This window comes from Vigna umbellata, chromosome 7, assembly GCF_029865625.1.
Source record: "Vigna umbellata cultivar VRB3 chromosome 7, Vumbellata_1.0, whole genome shotgun sequence".
NCBI lineage: Eukaryota > Viridiplantae > Streptophyta > Magnoliopsida > Fabales > Fabaceae > Vigna > Vigna umbellata.
Window position 1 is genome coordinate 45,866,667 of NC_142171.1, and position 26,345 is coordinate 45,893,011.

Genomic DNA, 26,345 nt, shown 5'->3' on the forward strand with positions numbered 1-26,345 from the left:
TGAAGTTAGGTTGATTTATAAAGATGGCCATGTGGAGAGTAGAAAACCCTTTTGTTTTTTCTTACAAATTAGATGCAACGGAAATTCAAACCAAACCGTCAGCCAAAGTTCAAATGTGTGTGTTAAATGATGTATCCAAGTAGTGGTGGAAATTAAGGATAAACTTAAAACATCACTCTCAAATTATGAATCTCATCTCCGATTAATTTAGGTAAGCTATTAAAGATATAATACCATTCCACATTATGTAAACTAAACGTCGACAAATCTTATATTATATTGAATTGATTTATAGTTTGAGCTCAATATTATTATCATAATATGTACTAAAACCATCAGAGTATATTTTAGTAAATTCTTTTTACTATTATATCATTGTTATTAGGGTCTTTCTGGATCCTCACACTCAACTTACTCAACCAAAGAAAGATTGAATTAAGCTTAAATTATTTATTTTATTTAGTTATTTCAAGTCTATACAAAATTAAATAAAATAAAAACTATTTAATTCAATATTATGGTAAACTTATATAAACTTATATAGGTTTAACTAAGTATTAGTTTTTCATATATTTGGATATTTTTAGTTGGTTCCTTTTTGCTAAAAAGTTTTATATTTTTCTAATTGAGTTCTTGTATTCAACCTTTTTTTTTTGTTAATTGACATATTATCTTGTCATCATCTTATTTACTTTGCAGCTCCATGTGTTAAAAAAATATCATATTAATGATAAGAAAATATCACAAATTTTTACACATGTGGAAATGACAAATAAGCCATACAACAAAGAGATGTTACCCGTTAAAAAAACATTAATAGATAGTGTTACAAGGGGTAGACACGCTCGGCAAGACACGATAGCATACTAAATCCCCAAAGGACCAAACGGCCGAGTCACGTAAAATAATTTAGGAGTGGTTCGGTCGCGATAACAATTGGACAGAGTTAAAGCGTAATCAAGGCGGTAACGACTTTTGATGACTGGTTAAAACATATATTAATGACCATTAAAAGGTAAATTAATTGATCAGATTCTTATAAACTCTATAAATAAAGATTTATTTTTGAGGTAATGGTTATGCTTTTTGATAATCAATTACTTTACATCAAAAATTCTAACTTGAGTGTCAAAATGTATATTTTGCAGGTCACCCCCAACCGATTGGTTATTAGAGCAGAGAGAGGAGCGAACGTTCGACAAAGACTGGAGCATCACACAGGCGATATCCTCGTCTCAATTTAACAGAAATAGGTAGAAACTCAATTTTAGGAAATATACAAATTTTAAATACCCGCGCAAAAAAGATAAGGACTTAATAAAAATGTACAAATTTAGGAAAAATTTGAAAGTCAACTATATATAATATTTATGAAAATATAATTAATTAAAAAAGTGAAAAATAATAGGTAAAATCATTCAATAGTATATCCTAAATTAAAATGCATACTTAATTAATAAAATTTAAATATAATAATACTAATAATATTATTATTAATAATAATAATAATGTATCATATAATTTAATAGTATAAAATTATTAAATAAAATATTATAAAATTATTAAAAATTAAAAATATATAAGATATTAATTTAGTTATTAAAATAATAACTATAATAATAAAATATTTACAAACTAACTATGGATCATCGGAGTTTTTCAAAATAGAAATAACTCCTATACAAACATCTACATAAAACTATAAAACTACTATGTCGCATTCTCGCATTCTACTAAAAACATATCATCACTTACCTAGTCTTTTTACACTGTGAAGTGATTATCACATAAAACAACAAAGGATAAAAGAATAAAGGGTGAGCTAGTGAACAAAATGACTTTTCTAAATTATTTAAAGTTATGCTATATATAAACTAAACATATATAAAATATAACATGTCACACATATATTTACACAAACACTTGAAACTAGACTCAATTATCTGGATACATGTCTTTTAGTCTAGTGTAGTATTATTTATGCTTTACAGTGCAAGATGACGTTCAACAGTGCTCTGTTACCGCTCAACGCCAAAACATTTGCAAAACTACATGCTTAACGGTGGAAAGGGACGCTTAGTGGTCTGAAGCTAAAATGCTCCTAGACTTGCACCAAGAAGCTTGTGCTTAACACCCAACTAGTACCACTCGGTGCTATATCAAATATCAACACTTGCAATTTTTTGTTTTTAAGTGATCTTGTGCCTCTTCATTTAATCAAATTGGTACTCTTTTCTCAATTAGTTCAAAACAATTTCAAACATAGAAGCTCTTACTATGTTGCCCAATTACTCATTCCACAAACTCTTTGAATTACATGAAACAAAATCCAAAACAACACAAATCATAATTCAAACATATACAAAATTCAAAATCAATCATGCTTACCACAAAACCAATTCATCAAAATCAATCACAGTCATTTCTAAATTGAAATCAATCACTAACATAGATTTATAAGCTCAATAATGACATATAAAAGTCCAAACAGCTCTAAATGACAACATTAATTTTCCTTAACTTTGATAATAGTCCAAATTGCTCAAAATTTTTATAACACCTTCAAACACACAAAAAATCTTACCTACCCTAGAAACAACATAAACACGATCAGAGTATGTCATTAAAACCATTAGTCAAAAACATACAAGTAAGATTTACCCTCATACAAAAGAAGAACTAACTTAAACTTAGAAAATAAATCAGAAAACTAACTTACTTCAATTGAAAAATTAATCGTAAAAAATGGAAAACTCGTAATAAAGATTAACCAAACAATCTTTAATATTTAAATAAATAGACGAGGAATTAAATAATTAAAAAAAAGAGAATGCTCTAAACTAAACTTTCCAATCAGTATAATTTAAATATTATAAAAGGAACATAGTAAAACTTTTATAATACCATAGTAGATTTAAAAAATGTATATTTAATATTCGTGAATAGTGATAAGGTTATTTCATTATAGGAAAAAAAAAGAAAAAAAAGTAAAATATCAATAGTAAATGAAATAGAATCATTATTCAATCATCATATTTCCTTTTTATTCATAGTAAGATGGGGAGTATTTCTCCCTACACCTCACTCATCTTATCCTGCACCTCTCATTTTACTTTTTTACCCTTCATTTATTAAAGTATGATCAAGTTTAATGATAACCTAATGATGTTCCAACGACCAATAACTCCAAATCTTCTATTTTTATAAACCCTACATGCATTCCCTTTCTCATTTCTTCACTGTTGAGTGACATTTTCTTCATTGTTTCCTTGTTTCACTGAGTTGAGAGTTTGTCATGGTGGTGATTCTGATCGACTTTGATGATGATCGTGTTGTGTGTGATGTGGTTCTTGGAGGAGAAAAATGGTAAAAGTGATTCATACATTGGAACGACATCGAAATTAGAATATTGAAACGACATTGAAATTAGGATATATAATACGTAAACACCCTTAATCGACATTGAAATTCCGATTAAGGGTGCACTCACGTTCAGACGCTATTTATGTATTGTTGTACTTCAAAGTTCGACAACTCGCAACCAAATCTCAAAATTCGGTTGAATGTGAGCATATTTCTAACTTTGGTTGGTGATATGCCGCAACTTTCGAACTTCGTTTTCATGTCTGTGTTATTATTTTTATGATATTTAATATAGTTAATGCTTTTTTTTTCTTACATTGTGTGGTTCAACTTTAATATGTATTTACGCAGTTTTAGCTTTTTGATATATATATATATATATATATATATATATATATATATATATATATATATATATATATATATATATTATAATTTTGAACTTAGGAAACTAATTTTACATTGTACTCAAATATATATTAATATTTTTGAACTTTGATATGATATTTATTAGAGACTTTATATTGGGAAATAATTTACAGTAAAGTTTACTATGAGAAAGCTAATCATATTTTAGGAAAGATATTTTATTGTTTCTTAATTTTTGTTAAAATACATAACTAAACACTTTGTAAAATTGGATTGTCTCAATAAATTATTAGTTTAATAAATTTTGGGAGAAAATCAAACTACATTGTCACACTAATTACATAAGAGTAATCATTTTACAACAATTATTATTTATACATTTAAATTATCAATTTTTCTAATATGATAAATGTATTATTACTACTATCAATTTTTCAATACTTGTTATTTTATGTAGTATTAGTTAATTAATTTTTTGATATATATTATTCTGTTTTTATATTTGTTTAATATTTTTATGTTTTTTATTTGTTTATTTAAATTGTAATATTTATATGTTAATCATATTTTTTAATTGAAATACGGTAAATGAGAAAGACAGAAGAGAAAGAGATGGATGGTGTAGGATTTTGTTGAATGGGTCAGTCAATTAAAAAAAGTCTTTCTGACAGGAATGAAGTTGGAAAAAAAAATAAATAAATAAAGAGATGCAAGTTGAGATAAGTGAAGTGCAAGGAGAAACACTTGAAGATGGGTTGATGATGAAAATAGTGGATGGAAAATCATAAAATAATTGATTTCAATTTATAAAAGTAAAATTTAATTTTAATTCAAAAAATTAAAATTAAACACGTCAGAATAATGTGTTATTATTTGGCAATCCAGTGAAGCGCTAGTTATCACATAGTGAAATTTAAATATTGTTTAAAATAAAAAACTAAAACTATTTAAAGAAAATGAAAATCAAGATATTTCAAAATTTTCACGCATGAACTATTTAGAATTTTATGTAATAAAAGAAGGAAACAAAATATTGAACTCATGTATATATAGAGAAAAAAAAAACATTCATATAAATCAAAACGAAAAAAGAAAAAAAAATAATTATTCCTGTTAAAATAACTTACAAGTTGATTGATTATAAAAACTAATTAAAAAAGAGAATCTGACTAACTTTTGAAATCTCTAACCATGAAGAAACCAAAAAGGTTGAATTATAAGAACATTAATTGGAAGGATTTTATAACACCTTAATTAAGTTTTAAGGTAATTAATTTGGATAGTTTTAATTCAATCCTTACCAATTTTTTCAGTAGATAAAATATTTATATTTTTTAGTTAAATTTTATTACCATTTAATGTTTTTTTAACTGAATAACATAATCTATTATTTTATGTGTCAATACGAAACTATGAGGTTAATATAGTCATTTTCATTTGAAAACCTTAACGAGATCATGATGCTCTTGCATGACTTTCCCACCATTATTTATTATTTTACATTATATGTAATATTATTTTTATATTAACATTTATAATCATATATTTTTAAATATGGATAACCAATTAAGATAGCATAACAAAATAATAATCATATATTTCAATTTAAAATGATAATTATATAACATTCACTCAATTAAAAAATATAAAAATTTTAAATATTCATTAAATAGAAAAATTAATAAAAACATATCTAAATTTATAAAAAATTAAATCTTAATTAAGCTTGTGATAAGATATGATCATAGAATTTAATCATTTAACAGGTTGGAATATTTTAATTATTTTTTTGTGATTTTTATGTGATGAAGAAAAAGACATTTAAAAGAGTACCATATGATTAATAATAGAAAATAAAAGATATGATATACTAGTAACACATGTAGGCACGTGTACGTGTTACACACGTGCATAATTTTAACATGTGTGCGGTACAAAAGATCGCTGTCGGACACCGACGACAAGTATGGTAAGGTGTGACAGACGCGCACGTGGTCTTATACCGGACTATCCGGTTCTTCTACCGGTAACTCACCAACCTTTCATAATTCGTCATTGTTTCTTTAATTTTTCCAAAAAAACAAAACAAATCTTGGCGGTCAAAATCTCATTATGTGATTCAAACAAATTAATTACTCCCTTGGATTTTCAAACACCTTCCTCTATCTGTTTTATTTTTTTATTTTTTTATTTTTTATTTTCTGCAGTTATAACGACGTGTTTTATATAATAATAATAATAATAATATTTAGTTTTATTTATGGCGTGCTTGCTTTGTTGGTTAACGTGAGAAAGCAACGGGGTTGCTTCAGTTTGTTTTTGAATGGTAAAGAAAGAAACTTTTAGAGTGGGTTCCTGAATTTCTTTAGTTTTTTGCTCTGAAAATGGAGAGGGATTTTATGGGTCTGAACTCGAAGGAACCCTTCGTTGAAGTGAAGGAAGTGATGAATAATGATAGTGGGTGCAAAAACTCAGGCATGTTTATGTGTTTTTGTTTTTTTTCTGACCTCTGTATGATCACCCACTTCAGTGTTTCTGTTTTTTTGGGAAATTGAACATCCGAACAGTTACTAAATTTTCTTTGTGGATAAGTTTGAACATAATTTGTAGTCTCTATTTGATCCTTCTTTAACCAATAAGAGATGTTCATGCAACTTTACTTGTGCTGCAGCTGTAGAGCTGCAGGCTATTTAATAGTTAGGGACTCATGTGTAGTGATTCTTGTTTCTATATTTGAACTTTTCTACGTGACTATGTACGGAATTGGAAAAAAAAAAAATATCATTCTTCAGTTCTTTACCACTTATGTTGATTTGGGTGTTGATGCTTCTGCACAGTGATACTTAGAATGATGCCAAGTCATAAAATTTGACAATCTACTCCTCAATTCTCCTTTTCCTCTCTTGCATCCTTTGCAGTCTATTTAGCTTGTATTTGGTTTCATGTTAGATTCTGCAGAATCATATTGAAGTACCAAGTAACATGATTTTAGTTAAATTTTCAAGTGTGTTTGGTTTCACATGAAGGAATTAATTCTGGGTCTAAAATGATTTTGGGTTGAAGCAATATAGGTACTGAGTTTTACCTACTAATTTCCTTCTATAATAAAAGCATCCAAGATCAATTTTCAAAAATCAATTTTTCCAACACTCCTACACAATTCCTTTTTTTTTTTCTTTTTTACTGCCCCTAATAAGATTGAAATTTATGTTGATGGTTCCTTACTGGTATGTAGGTTTCACAAAAGGAGGTATGGTAAAATGGCCCTTCATGAACAAAGTATCTGTCCATCCTCATTCGATGTCTTTGAATACTCCTCAGGTTTGGATATACACCTTCTATCAGTTTTTGTGTATTTGTTCAAAATTGCAAATTAGCACAACAGTTGGTTGATTAGGCTTTATATTCTGTAAAGTGAAGTGAGTAAAACTTCTTCACTTTTAGCAGATCAGATGACTCCACTGCGTTCAGATTGATATATTTTTATTGAGTCTGGTTTCGGAAAACTTTTGTGTTAATGTAAGTTGGTATAGATCTGCTTATACTAGTTTTTCTGAATTATGAACTTGTCCTTTAGATCTGAACCTAGCTTTAAGAAGTTTTGCACTACCTCATGTCTTTTGGTTCACATAGATTTGTTTAATCCACTTTCACATTAACTAAGTTTTTCCCATTCATTAACTGTAATTTTCTTATTACTTAGAAATCTGTCAATCATGATGAACAAGGTGGTGGCATTCATTTTTCCCTGACTCCTTATCCTACACTACATGATGTGAATTATACGAACCGTCCTCATAATGTGAAGATGTTTCCAGTTCCCAACCAAGCAATTCCAGTTTCCATGGGACCTCTATCCCTAAAGACTCCTTTTGCAACTGTTGGTCAGAATATGAATGCTTCTAGTATGAAGCAACCACTACTAGGGGAAATACCTGTTACAGCACTCCATTCATTTCTTCCTGTAGTTGGTGTTGGTGCTGTTGCTGGAATGACCGAATCATGGTAATTACATTTTTGTGCTTGAAAGCAGTTATTTAGAGACAATGGTGGTTTAAGAGTTTAAGAGACCTAAAATAAACTTAAAAATGAGATTTTTTTTGGTGGTTTTTTTTCTTGGAGACCTCAAACAATTAGTACTAAAAGAAAATTTTGAGGTCTTTTTTTGAGGCATAAAGAAATTAATACTAAGAAAATTTTGAGACTTTTTTTCTTGGAGACCTAAAGCAAGGGCTTTATCTGTTTGTGCCTTAAACTGACCTTGTTTAGAGAGATGATTCAAGTGCAGTACTGCAATGAATAAACTTGTTATTCTCTAACTTGTATCGTTTTGAAATAACAGTGTGAAACCATCTGTATCTGTTCCTAAACTTACCATCTTCTATGCTGGAACTGTGAATGTCTTTGATGATATCACTCCTGAGAAGGTATTTTCTATCATGTTTTGCTGCATACACAATGAACAAACGAATTGAGTATAGGAAGAGAAGCATACATCTCATTGTTGATGCTTGACCATTTTTCCTCAGGCTCAAGCAATCATGTTGATGGCTAGGAATGGCTTACCACTTGCTTCTAAAGTGACAGTACCTAATGTTCAGGCACCCAGACATAGTAAACCCATACCACTTTCAAGTACTTTATCTGTTTCTTCACATACTGGTGCAAAATCAGGGAGTGTTTCAAGTAGCAGTAATGAATTTCTGGCAGCTAAAACATCTGGTGGTACCCCTACTTCTGTTAACAAAGCAGGGACTCCTAAAGTAGTCAACACAAACACCATGCTGCCATCAGGTATGGTAGTTTCTTGCTCCTCAATGTATCTTTAGTTCTTCATATACTTTTTCATTTGGGGTAAGATAAATTTACTTTATAGTTATCCAAAATTATTTTTTTTAATCATTGCAAGTGTTTGTACTCAGTGATTCTACAATCATAAGGTTTTTATGAATGAATTTGACATTTTCTTTTCACATTTTATGCAGCTGTGCCACAAGCTCGCAAGGCATCACTGACTCGATTTTTACATAAGCGCAAGGAGAGGTTAGTATATACATGATTTTAATCTAGCCACAAGAAAAATGATTATATGGATGAAAAATTATTGGAGTCTGAGGTGTTTCTGTTCATGCAGGGTATTGAGTGCAGCACCATATAACCTGAACAAGAAGTATGAGAATATGTCAGAACAGAATGCAACTGTTTCTAACATCAGTTCAAGTGAGGGTGTAACCAAGCAAGGATAGTAGTAGTAACTCCTTCTTGCAGAAGGAGGCTACTTCAGTAGATAATATTTGATGCAACTTGTAACATAGTAATGTTGTATGCAGATGATTTTATTTTTATCAGAACTTAGGCTGAGATTATTATGTATCAAACTGTTTTCAGTCATTAGGTAGAGTCTTACTTTAATTATTTTTGGTGTAGGGCTCTTTTACCTTATTACTTGAAAGTTTTTGCATTTTACCTTCCAACAGGATTAGTTGTTACAGTGTTGGAATTAAAAGCAAGTTTAAATAATATTTATATTTATTTTCTGTACATTCCTTAAATCACTCAGTTTTAGTTTTACTAATTATGTTTATACCTTCTTCACTCATATTTTTATCTTTAATTTGTCATATAAGTGCATAAGGAAGGGTTGCAAGGAAATTAATTTTGAACTGGAACATGCTGAATTAGTAATATTTGCTGAAAAATCATAATATATGACTACTAGACAATATATAAAATTAAAAATTAAGATACAATGGATATTAGAAACATACCAGAGAAAAATATTTAAAAAATAAATGAGTTAATGTTGAACTACTAAAATGGTACACTTGATAAAATTGTTGTTATTTTGGACATAATGAATTGATATAAAACTGTTTTAGTTTAACTGATAATTTCATATCTGAATTCTGTTATGTACCTGTTAAATATATAAATGAAGAAAATTTTGTCATTTATAATGGCTCTATCTATATCATCAGTATCTTACTCTAATCTATTAATTGTTGAAAAAAAATAAAAAAATTATGAATATATGGTTAACATTAAAGGAATAGATTCCCATGGACAAACATCAGTGGTGCAAAAATAAAAATAGACTTTCAGTCAAATCATATTGATTCTTTCAATTAGGCTGCAGTAGATATTTATATATCCATTGACAATTTCACAACCTAAAAAGTTTTATACTTTCATTAACCGAAGGATGAACGATGAGTGAAGCAGAAAAAAAAATTCTTTTAACTAAACGAAAAAAAGAGTAAAAATGAAGAAATGATATTTATTATTAATACTTTTATTTTATTATTTTAATATTATTTTTCATTATTTATTATTGTAATAATAATATTAGTTATATGTGGAAAATATAATTGATTATATGAAAAATATATATTAATATGTATATATATATAATTTGTATACATTTTCTTTCATATTTGAACTGATTTTCACTTTTTCTTCTCTTTACTGTTTGCATAGAGAGTTAAACACTTTTTATTACTCTGTGTAATTTTTTTTTGTCATGGTAATTTTTATTCATTTTTGTTCATCAGGAACTTCTCACTTATGAAGCTAACAAAGAATTCATTCTTATAACTATATGATATTTTATTTATAAATATTATTAAAATAGGTAATTTTGGTTTTTAATGATAGTTTTAAGACAAATGAATATTATTTTAAAATTCTATAGTTTATTAAAGATATTTCATTATCATAGTTAAAGGAGTGTTTATTATATTAAATAACCTAATCAGTTTTTTAGAATTAGGTCAAATCTAACTCAAGACCACCAACTTCTCAAATCATCTATGAATTAGGTGGTGAATTATATTATTAGGTCCAATATCTAACTCAATTCAATCAATATTATTGTAAAAAAAATTATTTGACAATTTATTTATTTGTTATTCTAATTTATTTTTAGTTTTTACACTGAATTGTAATTATAATATTTCTTTGTTTAGTTTTATTAACACTAATTACATAGTTTTTTAAAATATTCAACAAAAATTAACAAAAACAATTAAGAATAATAAATTTTATTAAAAAATTATAAAGAAATTGAATGATCATTTAACTTAATCCCATTTGTATTTATTTAGAGGTGTTTAGTCTAAAACCATGTTTAAAGTAAAATATTGAAACTAAAATATGAACAAAAACACAAACTCTATAATACTTGAGAAAATGAGAGACATTATATGAAAAGAATCAGAAGTTTTGCAAGTAACATGCACAACATTCATGTGGTACAAAACGTGGGTGATGGTGATGAACAAGTGGTGGTTCTTCAAGAGATTTGAGTGGTTCTTATTGTGTTATCACTTTCTTTCTTTGGTCACCATCTCTCTCACTTTCATTTTCTTTATATTTTTTTAATAAAATCCCTTTCATGCGAAGTAGATAATTTTGTGTGGTACCACAAAATAATAAAAAAAACAACTAGTTTTATTATTCAAGTTGCAGAAGTATGAATACTATGATGGCAAGAAGAAAAATCTACAAAAACATGTACAGTGTGTGGTGCAACCATCAATCACATTTCAACTATGGAAGAATAATAAACTATACATTGCGTGCATTTGTGTCAAAACCTTCAAACAACCACACATTTTTTGATGTGATATTTGGCTCGTAAAGCTTCAACCTTTAAGGTTATTTTCAACCAAGTAATAATATTCATTTTTTTTAATTTCTCTTTTCAACGTAAATGTATTATTTTGTTTCATCATTTGTTGGTCCATCTGACAGTGATTTAGATTCTTTAAACATAGTTTTGGAAGAAATATAAGGTTTTTGTTGAGTTTTTCCATGATAATATGTATTAATGTTAAGAGAGATTAAAGATATGTTGTTTGAGGGTTTTACCATGCAAATATCTATTGTAAAGAGTAGAACGATGATCATATGTAGTATGTTGGGTTTGTTTGGGTTGTAATCTGTATAATGATAGATTTTTGATTATTCAAATGAAATAATGTATGTATTTGGGTTTGTTTACAACAGTATGTGAGGTGTAAATGCATGTATGATATGTTAAATGTTTGTGTTTGAACAGTTGATAATTGTCTAGAATAGAAATGAGTTCGACAATAATCGATTATCTTAAGTGATTGGAACAATCGATTATTTGGAATGATAATCAATTATCCTTGAATATGTTGTATTGCTGAAAATTGAGTATTGTTGAAAATTGAGTATTGTAGTTGTCTGGAATAACTTTCTTCCTTTCAAGTAGAGTTTAGGTTTTTCATAAACTTCCTTTTTCTCTTCTATTATCTTCTTTTTTATTTTCCAACTTATATTTTCAATAATATCTATTATAATCTCTAATTCCACTAAGATTATATCTCATATCTTCTCTTAATTAATTTTATGTTTAAAATATTAACAACTAAATCTTTTAAAAGATTCAGGTTATCTTTTAATTAAATATTCATATTATTGAATTGCATGCTTCTCCTTTCTACAACTTATTAATAAAAGGTAAAAGACCATTTTGCCTCTAGGCAAAAATATAATTAAAATATAAGTTTCTCTTAACCAAGAGGAGCTCTCACCATGAAATGATGAGTCTAGCACACACATCAAAAGAAAAAAACTTGCTTGAAAACACATAATAAAAGACATTCAATGATAAGAACAAATACTAGCTAAGAACAAGTCTTTTACAGGATAAACGATATCACATGTCAAACACACTTTCATTCAATGATAAAACTCTCGTGAAACATCTAGTATTCTCATTAGAAAACTCAAACAGTCAAATTTTAATCAAACCATAAAAAATATAAAAACTTTGAACAAACATTAAATATCATTAAATGTTCAACGTTTAAGAGTAAAAAGATAAATAAGAAAAAGGATATATCTTTTATGCAAACATTTATTATATACTATATAGGTTATCTACTACAAGCATTCGTCTGCAAGTCATAAATGAACGTTAGAAAGAAGAAGAAGATATAAGTGCAATGATTTGTTCATCAAAAATCGTGCCACATGAATAGTCTAATCTGGTTTTGATAAAGTTATGAAAAGCAAGTTTGCTATGACAACAAGACATGAAAAGAAAAGGCTGGAAACAATTCTTCATAATTTCATTACTTAGCTCAAAAGTAATTGCAATAGAGAGAAGCTCTCATAGTTAAAGGGAAGGGAAGCCTTCTAATCTACCAACTTTCCCTTCTAAATTCGAAGTAAATGTCAGCTGGAGTGGTCACATTTTTCATGCCAATTCACAAGAAAAACAAGTACAAATGTGGTGTAGCTAACTCTACTCGCGTTGAGTGAGTTGGAGTTGGAGTTGGCATTGGGTGGGAGTCTGTCAACAAGGCTGGCGTTGGACGACTCCTTGGTGGCTGTTGGGTGGTGGACTAATAGTCAATCTTCCATAGAAGCAAAGTCCTTTGTTATCCTTCTTCCTCTTGTATCCTTCTTGCCATGACTCATGTTAGATGTCATATGTTTATTCTAGATGGTCCTCCATAACTAAACAATGGCAAAATACATTCCCCACACTTCAATGACACATTGTCTTGAATGATAGAATGCACTACAAAATGAAAACCAAAATAAATCTAAGTAAAAAAACAAAAATAGAAACAAATTAAAAAAATTAAAGTTCAAAATTCAGAAACTTAGAAAACAATTTCAAAGACTAAAAAAACTTCATCAGAAACATCTCCATTAACTCTTGGTCCTTGACCATTTAGTATGTTCTTAAGTACTTTGCTCTCATAATGCATATCTAGAGTGATCTACTATAGGGTGTGGACAAAAAGGAAATGTCATCTGAAACACATGATCAATAAAACAATATCTTTAAAAAATCTTATCGCAACAAAATAAAACCTTCAAAGATATGGATGACCCGAGACATAAAATTTTACTTCAGTAAGCATAAAGAGGTACAACAAAAACAATTGTAAATGTTTGCAAACTGAATTTGAAAACTCAAAACCTAAACTAAAAAGTCCAATGTCCAAAAACTACAAAACAACAAATGTAAACTAAAGAAAACTAAAGATTAAATCATTTCATTCGTCCTCATTTTTTAAAGAAATATCAATGCAGTCCTTTTTTGTTATGCGTCTCAATTTGGTTCTTACTTTAAAAAATGAGATGAAATCAAGTTTTTTTCGTTAGTACTATGCTAATACTATTAAAGAGGTGTCATGTATCAAATCGTGTGTTCTTTTAAATATTTTTATTTTATTTATATTTTTTTAAAAATAAAACTTTTTACGCATTGAAATGACGTCGTGTCACATGATAGTGAAAGTGGCAGTGTCACATGTCACTGTCTTGTTAGGTGTTACCACCTTAATCTAAATTTAGTCTTTATATTTTATTTTGTCTCAATTCAGTTCTAATTTTCTTTTAAAATGAAGTAATTTCATCCCTCTCTAAATGAAGTTTAATTTTTTTATAAATGTTTTACAAATAATTTTATTAAAATTGATATTTTTATTAAATATTTTTAACAAGATTAAGTTTATTTATATTTATTTTACATTAAACTTTATATGAAATTGATTTTAAATTTGTTTGTTTTAAATTGTTATAAAATGGTTTAAAATCATTTTAAAATTTTACATTTGAATTTGTAATTTTTTTTAAAAATATATAATTATTTAAAAGAATTGAAAAGGTTGACAAATTTATTTACTTTTAATTACAATTGATAAATAATTTTAGCATATTTGTTAGTCAAAATTATTTTTTCTATTAATATTACTCTCTGTTAACCACTTTAAAACAATTTTAAATAATATTCAATGTAAAATACAAATATAAATAAACTTAATTTTATTTAAAATATTTAATAAAAATTTTATTTAAAAAATCATGACAGTGACACATGACATTATCATTGTCACATCATAATGCAACTATCACATGACACAACGTGACAACTTTTTTATTTAAGAAAAGTTGAAAAATAAAAATAAAAAAATAGTTAAAAGTATTTAAAAAATCATTAAATAACATGTAACACCTCTTTAACGTGTTAGTGTATTAACGAAAAAATACCTCATTACATCAAAATTTTCAAAATAATAACTAAATTGGAACACACAAAAAAGGAAATTTATCTAAAACTTTTCTAAAAAATAAAGACAAATAAAATGATTTAACTAAAACTAAACTAGAAAAAAAAAAGAAACTAAAATAAAAATCTAACATCTCACTCCATTTAATCATATATCAAAATTAACTTTCTTTAATTTGATGCAATACAATCATCTTATCCACTATACTATATTTACTCTTCTAACTATATTAACTAAAAAAGGGTACGAATATTATAATCTTATTATTGAAAAAAAGTATGGATGTAAACACTAAAGAACATCATATTTCTTCTGAACAACTCTGTCCAGCTTTTCCGATTTTCCTATCCCTTAAAGTTTCTATAATATACAAAAAGTACTTGTAGATACAACAATCTCAAATACATTTTTTTCTTCTTCTCATAGTTATCTAGAGTGTGCTTTCCAAAACGTATAACCACAACTTTCTTAAACACCAATATGGAAGTCAATGCTACTTGTCAAAACAGGTTTTAGATTACATGTTCCATAACACTATTTCCAAATTTTGAATTCTGGTAACCCAATTTGCAAAAAATAAGCAAAACAAACATATCCTTTGATACCTTCTCCCTCTACCTCAAGCTAAACTGCTTCTAAACACCACGACTAGTGGAATAACATTAACGAACGATTTAGAACAAAAGTCCAAAGGGCAAAACCGGTATTTCAAAGTTTATAGAGGGACGTGTAAAAACTAATGGATATGGTAAATATTGAATATAATGAAAAAAATATATGGGATTAATCTCACTTGAATATACTAGGGTTACTCCCTACACACCCCACTTTGTTCCATGTACCACCACATTTTTTAAAAATTCTAAAACTATTCTTTATATTTTAAAAAATCCTACACTCCCACTTATTTTCTTCATTGGATATCGAGATTCGTTGAAGAAATTTTCCTTCAACGGATGTCGAAATCCATTAAGGAATTTTTTGAAAATGTAATTCAAAATTCGTTTAAGGAATTTTGGAAAATTTTAATTGATTTCGAAATCCGTTGAAGAATAGTATTTTTGGTATGTGGTAGTGCATGAAGCAATGTGGGGTGGTGCAGGGAGTAACCCTTTGAATATACATAGAGGGTCCTCTATTTATGATAAAAGAAATATGGACTAAGCCGAAAATACAAATAAGAAATAATAACAAACAAACTAAAAGTAAAAGATAAATATAAAATAAAGATAATATATCTAATAGTAAGCAAAGCCCAATTAGTTTCAACTTTGTTTTCTATATGTACGAGAACTGTGAGTGTTGCTCCCTCCATCACCACCAAATGCTCTCTACACCTCCCCATACCTCTTTTGCCCCTTTAGTAATATTTATTTACTGTAGTAAATTTTCACCCACATCCACCTACCTTCATTAATGAAATATTAATGGTCCCCCTTATAAGAATGCATCCCCACACCGCAACTTGCACACGAAAATAAGCTCTCCCTCTCTTTTTCCTCTCTAACTATTTCATTGTCCTCTGTGTGAGTGTGGTTGTGTGTCTTGGTGCTGGGTTGTGCTGGGTTGTGCTTGGTAAGAGGTTGCAAGTGGTACAAAGAACCAGTAGTGGTAGAGCTTGGTGTTTCTGGTGGTGCTTATCGGAGGCAGCAGAGGAGGCTTCGTCTCAGGTGCGCAAAAAGAAGATGGTAATCCTTCAACGGATGTAATAATCCGTCAACAGATACCAACATCTGTTAAAGGGAAAACATTTTTAATTAAATTAATAATTATTTTATTAAAATAATAATAATTTTTCATTAAATAATAATAATTAATTCATTAAATAAAATAAATTAAATTTAGATATAATTACGTAACAAATTAAGAAAAACACTAAATATACTCTATAAATAATTTAAAATACAATAAATTAAAAAACTAAAAATTACAAAAAAATTTTAAAAAAACAAACTCAAACATATGTAGCATATCCGTAAATGGATGTGGGCATATCCGTTTAAATAATCAAATACAATATATTTAAATAATCAATTAAATAATAATTTAATAACTATAACTAAATTAAATAAATAAGTAATTAAAGTAATTACGTAATCCCATCATATTAGTAAGCATCCATAATATTAAGCATTTGATGGTGGTAGAGGTAGCAACTTGTATTCCTTTGCTATAGGCCTGTTGCTTCCTGCAACCCCATAATATTAGTAAAATACTTGAATGCCCTTCACCATTGCATCATAACACATCATCACTTTTCCACCACATCATCGTTGCACCACTGTTGCAAAGAAGAAGAGAGGTATAATATGGAAAAAGAAAAAGAAAATGTAAAGGTTTTTTTTTAAACATATTTCATATGCTCCGAAAAGTTTTTCTCGAAATACATTCATATATAGATATTTCAGAAAACTCATTCTAGAAGACATTTTATAAATTTCAGAAAATTCTTTTTGAAAATTCCATTCTGCAAAATTTATTCTAGAACATTTTCTATACTCTGAAAATTGTTTCGAAAATCATATTTTGGAAATTTTGATTTGAAAATGTTGTTCTGAAAAATTCACGGAAATTTTGGAAAGCGTGTTTCGAAGAGCTTCAGGAGGTTTAATAGCCAATTTTGTCTTCAGTTTCATTGAATAATCTCAATTTAGTCTCACATTTTAAAAGTGTTTGAAATGGATCCTCATTTATTAAATTTTGTGTCAATGTCGTCCCTTTCGTTAAATAGAGACAAAAGACATTAATGGATTGATGATCTGGCAGCATATAGTGCTTACGTGTCATTATTGGGCTTCGGCGAGGAGGAGTTTATTAACTCTATCTTCATTTACCTGTAGAGACCGAAAGACGATAAGCTCGGCGAGACGAAAAAGCATTTTCTCAACCCCATCGGTGGTCCTCTAATTAATAAAAGCTCCCAAGACCGTCCTAATATACGAAGCAAAAGGTCCAGAAGCAACATGTATGGCAACATCAATCAAATCCTGCAAGAACCCATTCTTTATCTCACTTTTCGAATCCCCTTGGGCAGCTCTCGACACTACAAGAAATTGTTTGATTACCGAAGGGTATTTACAGACGGCCTCACGGCCTTCGGTAAAAGTAATTTACCGACGGTCAGTTATAGTATTACCGAAGGTCTATGATCCCTCGGTATTGAATACAAAAATATCGCAAAATACAGGCGGCTTTTTACCGAAGGTCCTTAGGCCCTCGGTAATGAACTGGTGATTTTAAAAACCGAGGGTCCTAGGCCGCCGGTATGTTTGAGGGTGAATTAAAATCAAAACTTCTGATTTCCCTCTCCCATTTCGAGCTCGTCGACGAAAGCCTATTTCCCTCTCCCTGCGAATCATCTCCTCAGGCGCATTGTCTCTGTCGTCACGGTTGTCCGTCGAGCTCATCCTTCATTAGGTCGTGTTAGTGAGGCGGCGTGACAGTGGTTGTCGTTGACTGAGGCGACTGCCGTGGAGTAGGAGGGTTGGTGACTGAGGTGTCATCCTTCATTCGGTAGGTTTGGAGGTGTTTTTGAGGGATTCTCCGGGAAGGGTGTTGGTGGCCGGTGATTGGGGCATTTATTGCGGCTGCCGTGGAGTAGGGAGGGTGTTCCCGCTAGGATTGCCGCAAGGTTAGTGTTCTGTTCATTTGAATTTTAGGTTTGGGGCTTCCTCCTTAATTGATTTCTATTTGTTTTCGTGCTTCCAAATTCTTGCAATTCCTTGCAAGTCATTCTATATTGGATTGTGGTTGTGGCAACAGGGGTGGTGCTTCGTGGATAGCGTGAGGAGGGCATTGCGGTGGTGACGTGTTGTGGACGTTGCTTTAACTGGTGGTGTAGTTGGGCTGGGTCTGCCATTGCAGAGGGTGCTGTGGAGCTTTTTATCAGGTTTGCTATCTTCCACCGCTGTAGTTAACTGCATTTAGAAGTTCCTCTTTTAGTGTTGGATAATAGCATGATTTTTCGTTATTTATGTTCTTGGAAGAATTTAAACATCATATCAAAATGTAACAGAAGATTTATGCACAAAATTGTTTGTTTGTTTTTGTCGAACACCATCAAATATAGTTAGCTTCTACTTCTTGATTTGATATGAAACTGTACATCAGTATGTCAAAACTAAGTATTGGATTTTGTGGTTGTTTTATATGACTTCCTTTTGTGCATGGACTTATGCACAAGATATCATGAGTGCATCAACTTATCCCCATCTACAATAGGGCAGCTTAAAACCGGGCAGGTTGGATTGACTCCCGTTTGTTTTGTGGCTTGGAGAGACCATGCCACTTATTTTATGGTGGGTTAGGTTAGAAGATCATCTCATGTTTTATTGCGATTCTCTTATGAAGCTTTCTGTAGATAGTAAAATTAATATTAGACTCCAGTGTGGCAGAAGGTTATGACACTATATTAGATTATCCCTTATATAAACGTAGAACTAAGAAAATAAAATAACAGAAATTATTGAGATAGTTAGAGTAAAAGAGATAGTGGAAGATTATTTAAACTTTGAGGGATCATAAAATCTATTAACTAGGGAAATAACAGTGCTCTTTCCACAGCCACTGCTACCAACCAATGCTACTGTTTTTCCAGCTGGAATGGACAAGGACAGTCCTTGAAGGATTGATTTGTCTGGGCGTGATGGGTAGGAAAAGTGAACATCTTGAAAGTCAATGTCACCTTTGATTCTGCTAGGCATCTTCCCTTCTGATTCATTACTTATTAGAGGCTTTGTTTGGATCACATCCCCCTGCTCATTGCCCTCCAACCAAATTGTTTTTCTGCAGAGAACTCCATCCAAGAGCAGCATCCAGCATCTGTGTAACGTCCAGAACCTCCTTGGACGTGGCTGGTGTGTGCTCTGCTGCCATGCATTTCCACGGGTTTGCCTTACTTCAGCAAAAGAAAACAAAGCTGGTGGCTCCCAATTTTAATTCCAACTCTGTTGATTGTTTGCTCCTTCATGGGCCCTAGGCCATAACCTTCCCTTCCCATCTCCATCATTACATTATGGATTACCTTTTCTCTCTGTTTCTTGTTTCAAGAACACAGGCAAGCATAACCTTTATCAATGTCTATAATATCTCAGCTCATTTCACATGATTTCTCGTTGCTAGTTTTTTATATTACCTTTACTCATCTCTCATTATTATATGTGGTACCACCTCAAATACCAACTTAAACAAAGCAGGCACTTCGTATATAATGCTGAACATCCAAATCTGTAATGCATTTCTCCCAAACCTTTTCTTCCCTTTCCTTTACCAAATATTGAACATCGGTTTCTGTTATCAATATGTAAAATCAAACACCTTTTCTATATATCCCGGACGCCAAACCTCCTTTCCTACTTTATCGCCATTCTGCATGTGATTCTACAACCTAATTATCTAACCTAGCACCTCTATATAAATAACATGTAAAGGCAGTAAAAAATTATGGCCCAGAATCAACCAGAGACCTTATTTATTGGTCTTACTACCAAAATTTCTAGACAGTTGCTTTTATAATGTCTTACTTCACCAATTATTGATCTAAAATCAAACAGGGATCGATGTAGATGTAGTGTATGTACAGACATATTGGTAGCTATGCTAGGGGTGTTCAATTATTTTTCTCACTACATATACTACTTTTTGTTCATTTTGTGATGCTTCTGGCCTTATCTCTCTACTGGGTTTATGGTAATATACTGATTCGTGATACAATTTCCCATCAACAGCCACCTGAAGAAACAACTCTGCTATAAGTAAAAATAGACATCATCTGATTTGGTTTAAGGTAGTTAAGTTTTTCATTATGCTTTTATGGTCACTCTTTTTCTGGGGTATATCTTGGGATACCAAGTGTCCAGACCTATGAATGTGTGCATTTGACTTTCATCCAATTATAAACAAATATCTTCAATTTTTTTTATTTTATCTTCTCTAGTATTATATGTTTTATTTGAATCTAGTGTCTCCTATTTTTAGTATTTCAATTGCAAATTTTCCATTTTATTATTTAGATGTTTTAAAATTATAGCATTTATGTTTTTATATGATGATGATGGTCTATTATTTTTATATGCCAGAGTGTGAGATGCGTTATTCGCTGTTATTTCTGGCTCTTTCAATTCATTTCTTTTCCCCTTTTTAAACAAATACTGCTATGATATTAAATATTGGAAAATTAATTTATGTTTCTAGTGGTACTTCCACGTTTTATAAGATTAAGCTAATGATTTTTGCAAAGTGAATTTGGTTTTAAAATAAGCACTGAGAACGTATCTACTGCTAATTTAATTTAAAGCCTGTTATGATATTAATCTTATAAAATTTAAGTGCATAGATTCTTAACTGTTCATTTCTACTACTTACAATTGTTTTAGAGAAATATTTATCAATGGGAAGATCTCAAGATCACTAACAACATTATATATACCTTTTCAATTGGGTACACCGTTTTCTTGCAAACAACACACTTTTCCTGAGTTCCAGAAAACAATCTTGAAACCTTGTTGTTTTGGACCTGTGGATTTCCCAGAGACAATACAGAGGGAATTACTTTTTTTTACTAGTAGCAATTGCATTTTTCTGTAATCCTAAAGATAGAAAGATTTTTTTTGTGTGTATTAAGAATGTGTAAAAACCTGATCAGCAGATCTTTCGACTCTAGCAATTCTTGGAATACCTTCAAGCATGAATTATAAAGTCAGATGAAAAGAGAACAGAATAACTTCAAAATAGTGTATATTGTTAGAACTAAAAGAAGTACTTGATTTGAAGAAATAAGTAACGTGCATCCAAATCTCAAACATCGAGAAGAAGATAGCTGTTAGATAAATGGTATGCTTTCAGAATCGAAATATGAATTCTTAAATTACTGTTAGTAGAATAAAATAAAGATACATAAAGGATCTAAGATTAGGTTCTTTACAATTAAATGCATACCAGATACGATCAGAACTATTCATGAAAGGTACAAAAAGTTTATCAGATAATGGAAAAATGCAACCTCACACAGTAATAGTAATTCATCTGAAGAGTGTTGAGCACTCTTTGAAAGATATGAAGTAGAAATAGGAACTAATTCATCTGAACTTAGTGTCAACAGGAATATCCTTTTATTCTACACTTTGCCATATGGATTCGCCACATGGATTCACCTTGGCCTCTTCCCTACTCAGGGCCACATTCTCCTTATTCAGATTGAAAAACAAATAATATATCTCAATCTGTTATTCACACTGGACCATTCTCTCTAAGTTACAATAGATATCATCAATTCTGGTCTATTTCCAACCCTCAATTCTATGATTACAATGCTCCTTTTTCCTATATCTCATTCAAGTCACATTGTATGATTATTACTGGAAACAGAACAGATTTTTCGAGCATATACTCTTTAGCTATGTGTCCTCATAAAAGAAGAAAATATACACTTTCCAAGCATTAAATCATAAAAATCATCATCAATCCACCAGAAGAAAAAAAAAAAGAATCATTCGACCAATCTAAGAGTGAAAGCTCAAATGAAGCTTTGATCAAATTCAGAGGAAAAAAAATATAAAAGCATGATCCTGTGTTTGGTCTCACCTTGAGGGTGCCCTTGCAGTGGTGGCATCTGAAACACGATTTATGGTACACCTTGTTGTCAGCAGTAAGCTGTTCCACCCAATACACTTTCTTTTCACAAGCTGTGCACTTCTGGGTGGTGCCTGCAAATGATGCCATCTCAAATGGTGATTTAGAATTTCAGTTGGGGAATTGAATAGAGGGTGAGTACTTTCTTTCTTCCTTGTATTATTTTTTTCGAAATTCTGGGATGGGAAAATTTACAAACAGGTGGTGATCATGTTCAATTGTCCATTGGTCTAATATTTAAGAGTTGAAGAAAAGACAAATAAAAACAAAGTTAGATGTATTCATAATGGCCAGTTTGATGATTTGATTTGGGGCTACCCGATGACGGCTTTGGGCCACCAATGGCACTGGCAGAGCCTCTGCTGAAATGACATTTTTAAATATTACTTTATATGTTATGTTATTAAATTATTATAGTAATTTTATTAATATTTGTTCTACCCGATTGAATCTTGAAGTAGTACTTTGATCAATTTGGTCTAGTTTCAACACCAGATATTTTAGCTTATAGCCAGATTTGGTGTTTAAACCATTACTTTTTGAGTTAAAATGGAAGTAGAGTGGTAATTTTGAACTTTTTGTCGTGCATTACTCATTTTAAGCTATTGTTTGTTTATAATATATAACATTATTATAAGTTGGTATATAAAGATTATTATATGTTGCAAATATAGGTTTTTTGGAGGAAGACCCACTGTTCAATTGAATAAAGTTGGTGTCAAATTTGGAGGTGTTGCAAATTAGGAGGAGTTAAGCATCTGAAACAAGTATGTACTCAATCATATTTTATTGAAGTTTTCAAAGTCCTGTTTTTGGTGCCTGAATGTGCATTTATTGTAAACTTTGTTGGGTATGTGTTGATTTTAGCATTGTAAATAACCTTATTGGAATATTTTGAATTGTGGACTTGTATTTGATTTAAATTCTGATTTGTATGGTAAAAAACTACATAACAGACCTATAATCCGTGCCTTTGGTTCATGTTTATGGTCCAAACTTGATCTCACTCTCTCCCTTTATGTCCAACATCCAACCACATTTAAAGTAAGTCTTAATGTTTGACCAAGAAACACAAAATACTAAAGTAGGCTACCAAACTACACAGACACTGTTCTAAAAAGTTTAGAACAGTTAAACCTACCTAGTACAAAAATGACACTACCAAAAGTACCTAAAACTGAAAACATGACTACCTAGAACCTAAAACTAGTTAGCAGAATAGGATAAAAGTCATAATATGGACAAGGTTAAGAACCTTGTCCTTCCTAGCCAGTTAGTCTTTGGTTGTTTCTTACATTAGTGTGAAGGACCATTTGAACAGTGCACAGTAGTTTGTAATGACCACATACACTTGCATAATTGGTTAAAAAACAGAAAGGTACACAACTTCTCAAAATGACTATTGTAGTTGCTATTTATGCAGCAAAAAGTGCTAAAACAGCACCATAAATGACCAAAACAGCAGAATCAAAGATAGCTAGATCAATAAACATGTAGGAAAAATCCTAAACAACAAGATCTAGCTTGAACATCTGAGCTAGGAGAATTAAAATGGCTAAAACACCACAGAAAAACAATGGCAAACAGCAATAACTTTTTCATATAATCTCATTACATAACTTTTTCTTTCATACACAAGTTATGTATATTGTATTTCATATGTACGCTTGTAATTCTTAATTATGTTACAGGCACAGGCTCTAGGACGGGCGGTCCATGTTGATGAGGTCTTTGCACAGACTCATGTTCGGAAGGGAACTAATGAATTTGTTGATGAAAGATCTCGGAAGACTCATGTAAGCAAATAACACTATTACTAATTTTTTATTTCTGTTATACTGTCGTTCTCTGACATTGCTTTTAATGTTTCAACAGGAAGACTTTTCTACGAGACTTTCACAGGTTAGATCTGAACATGAGTCAGCTCCTACACCGGATGATGCCAGTAATGCAGATGATGACATCCGTAGGACGCAGTGCTGGATCGACACCGTTGGTGGGAAGAAAAAGGGACGAGTGTATGGTGCGGGACAGCTTGCTGCAAACTATACAGCATCCAGAGGAGGTACTCTGAAGCACCAGCCTTCTTCTTCCACCAGTACTCCTGACGAGGTTCTTCAACTCAGGCAGGAACTCCATCAACGTGACCAGGAGCTCACTGATCTCAGAGCAGAGTTTTCAAATTTTAAGGCCCTGGTCATGACTGTCTTGCCTCAAACCTCACAGGACGTACAAAATATCCCTCCCACCCAATCACGACCGTCCTCATCACCTGCTGCCACTCAGCAGCCCACTTCAGTCCAACCCTCATCAGTCCAACCCACACCAGTCCAGCCATCAATAGAGGAGCAGGATGATGAAAATCATTCTGATGATAGTTATGTACATTATTAGGTTTCATTTTCTTATTACTTGTTAGACAAACATTTGGATATTAGAACATTTTGAGTTGATATCATTTCAATGTTAGATGTACTTACAGACTTTGGATGTTACAACATCCTTGTGTTACATTGTTTTATGTTTGAACTATAAATACATTATTTATATATTAATGGATGTCCTGTGCATTATTTGATGTGCTTTGGATATTGATCATTGATTGGATCTTTGAGATGCACATTATGCATGTTTGTATGTCTTTGAAAATTGTTATGCAGGTCTGTTTGTAAATTAAATTTGTTATACAGGTTTGGGTTGCAGAGGGAAAACCATTTCTCTAAAACCTGCTCTGCATTTTACCGAAGGCTTTTGCCCTTCGGTAAATGCCCTCGTCTGGCCATTACCGAAGGCTTCCGCCCTTCGGTAAATACCCTCGAATGCTCCTTACCGAGGGCTTTGCCCTTCGGAAATTACCGAAGGCTTTCGCCCTTCGGTAATTACCGAAGGCTTTCGCCCTTCGGTAATTACCGAGGGCTTTCGCCCTTCGGTAATTACCGAAGGCTTCTGACCCTCGGTAATTACCGAAGGGCAGAAGCCCTCGGTAATGGTTAGCGACAAGGGATTTACCGAAGGATTTTTGGCCGTCGATAGGCCTTCGGTAAACGTCCATTATCGACGGCTTTTGGCATTTTCCGAGGGCTTCTGGCCTTCGGTAATGCCCTACTTTTTTGTAGTGCGACGCTCGAAACAGAATGTCCCCCATAAGCCTCCAGCATCGACTTTCTCCCGAAGGGAATTTGGGACAGAATCATCACCAACAGTTCCTTCCTAAAACCTGATGGCTCAGCCCAAAGACAAATGCAAGAAATCTCCTCTCATCCTCCGCTTTCAAATACAAGGGCAAAATCATACACTGAATCAGCAACAGCTTCAAGTCATCGATGCTCTCGTCGAAATCGAACAGAGTGAACGCCTCACGGAGCAGGCAGACCTTGTGCACGTCCACCTTCTTGCTGAGCGTGAGCGACCTATACAATAGGAAACGGAGACTTTGCGAAATCAGCGACTCCCTTCCCACCAAATTTTCCTTCCACCATTCCTCGCACAAACCCTCAATCGCCGACTACAGAGACAACTCCGACTCACAAACCCTCAATGGGAATTTCGAATTGGGATTGAATTTAGGGTTTCTTAAATTGGGAATTAGGATTAAGATTCTATTTCTTCTTCGTTGATTCAAGGCTTGAATTGGAGCTTCTGATCCTCTTTTCTGTTTTGCGATTTGAGAAGGTGAGGTTTTCGGTTTTGAATTTGGGTCTGGGTTTCCTCTCTTCGTGTGTTGATTTGAGTTTGAGTTTTATAAGCTTGCATCTTTAAGTGCTTCGTTTCGATCAACGTATGGGTTTGACGGTGGTAGTTTCCTAACTCAATTTTTCCCCAAGAAGAAGAAACCCTAACTATTGGCAATTTTTCCCTAATTTCCAACACCCAATTTGTTAATAAAACCCTACCTTCTTTAATTAAGGAACACGTCAGCATGCACAC

The 26,345-nt window shown here is 31.2% G+C and overlaps 2 protein-coding genes across 2 annotated transcripts; both read left to right on the top strand.

Moving 5' to 3' along the window:
* Positions 1 to 6,014: 6,014 nt before the first annotated feature.
* On the top strand, positions 6,015 to 9,273 carry LOC148196397 (protein TIFY 6B-like). The gene is made up of 7 exons (XM_088093847.1): positions 6,015 to 6,207; positions 6,968 to 7,053; positions 7,436 to 7,737; positions 8,075 to 8,159; positions 8,262 to 8,526; positions 8,718 to 8,775; positions 8,867 to 9,273. Exons 1-7 carry the CDS (start codon positions 6,117 to 6,119, stop codon positions 8,976 to 8,978), a joined length of 999 nt encoding a protein of 332 aa, XP_087949973.1. The 5' UTR covers positions 6,015 to 6,116; the 3' UTR covers positions 8,979 to 9,273.
* Positions 9,274 to 24,036: 14,763 nt separating this feature from the next.
* LOC148196398 (uncharacterized) lies at positions 24,037 to 24,967 on the top strand. Its single transcript, XM_088093795.1, has 2 exons — positions 24,037 to 24,214; positions 24,294 to 24,967. The coding sequence occupies exons 1-2, from the start codon at positions 24,101 to 24,103 to the stop codon at positions 24,810 to 24,812; spliced, it is 633 nt and encodes a 210-aa protein (XP_087949921.1). The 5' UTR covers positions 24,037 to 24,100; the 3' UTR covers positions 24,813 to 24,967.
* Positions 24,968 to 26,345: the final 1,378 nt, after the last annotated feature.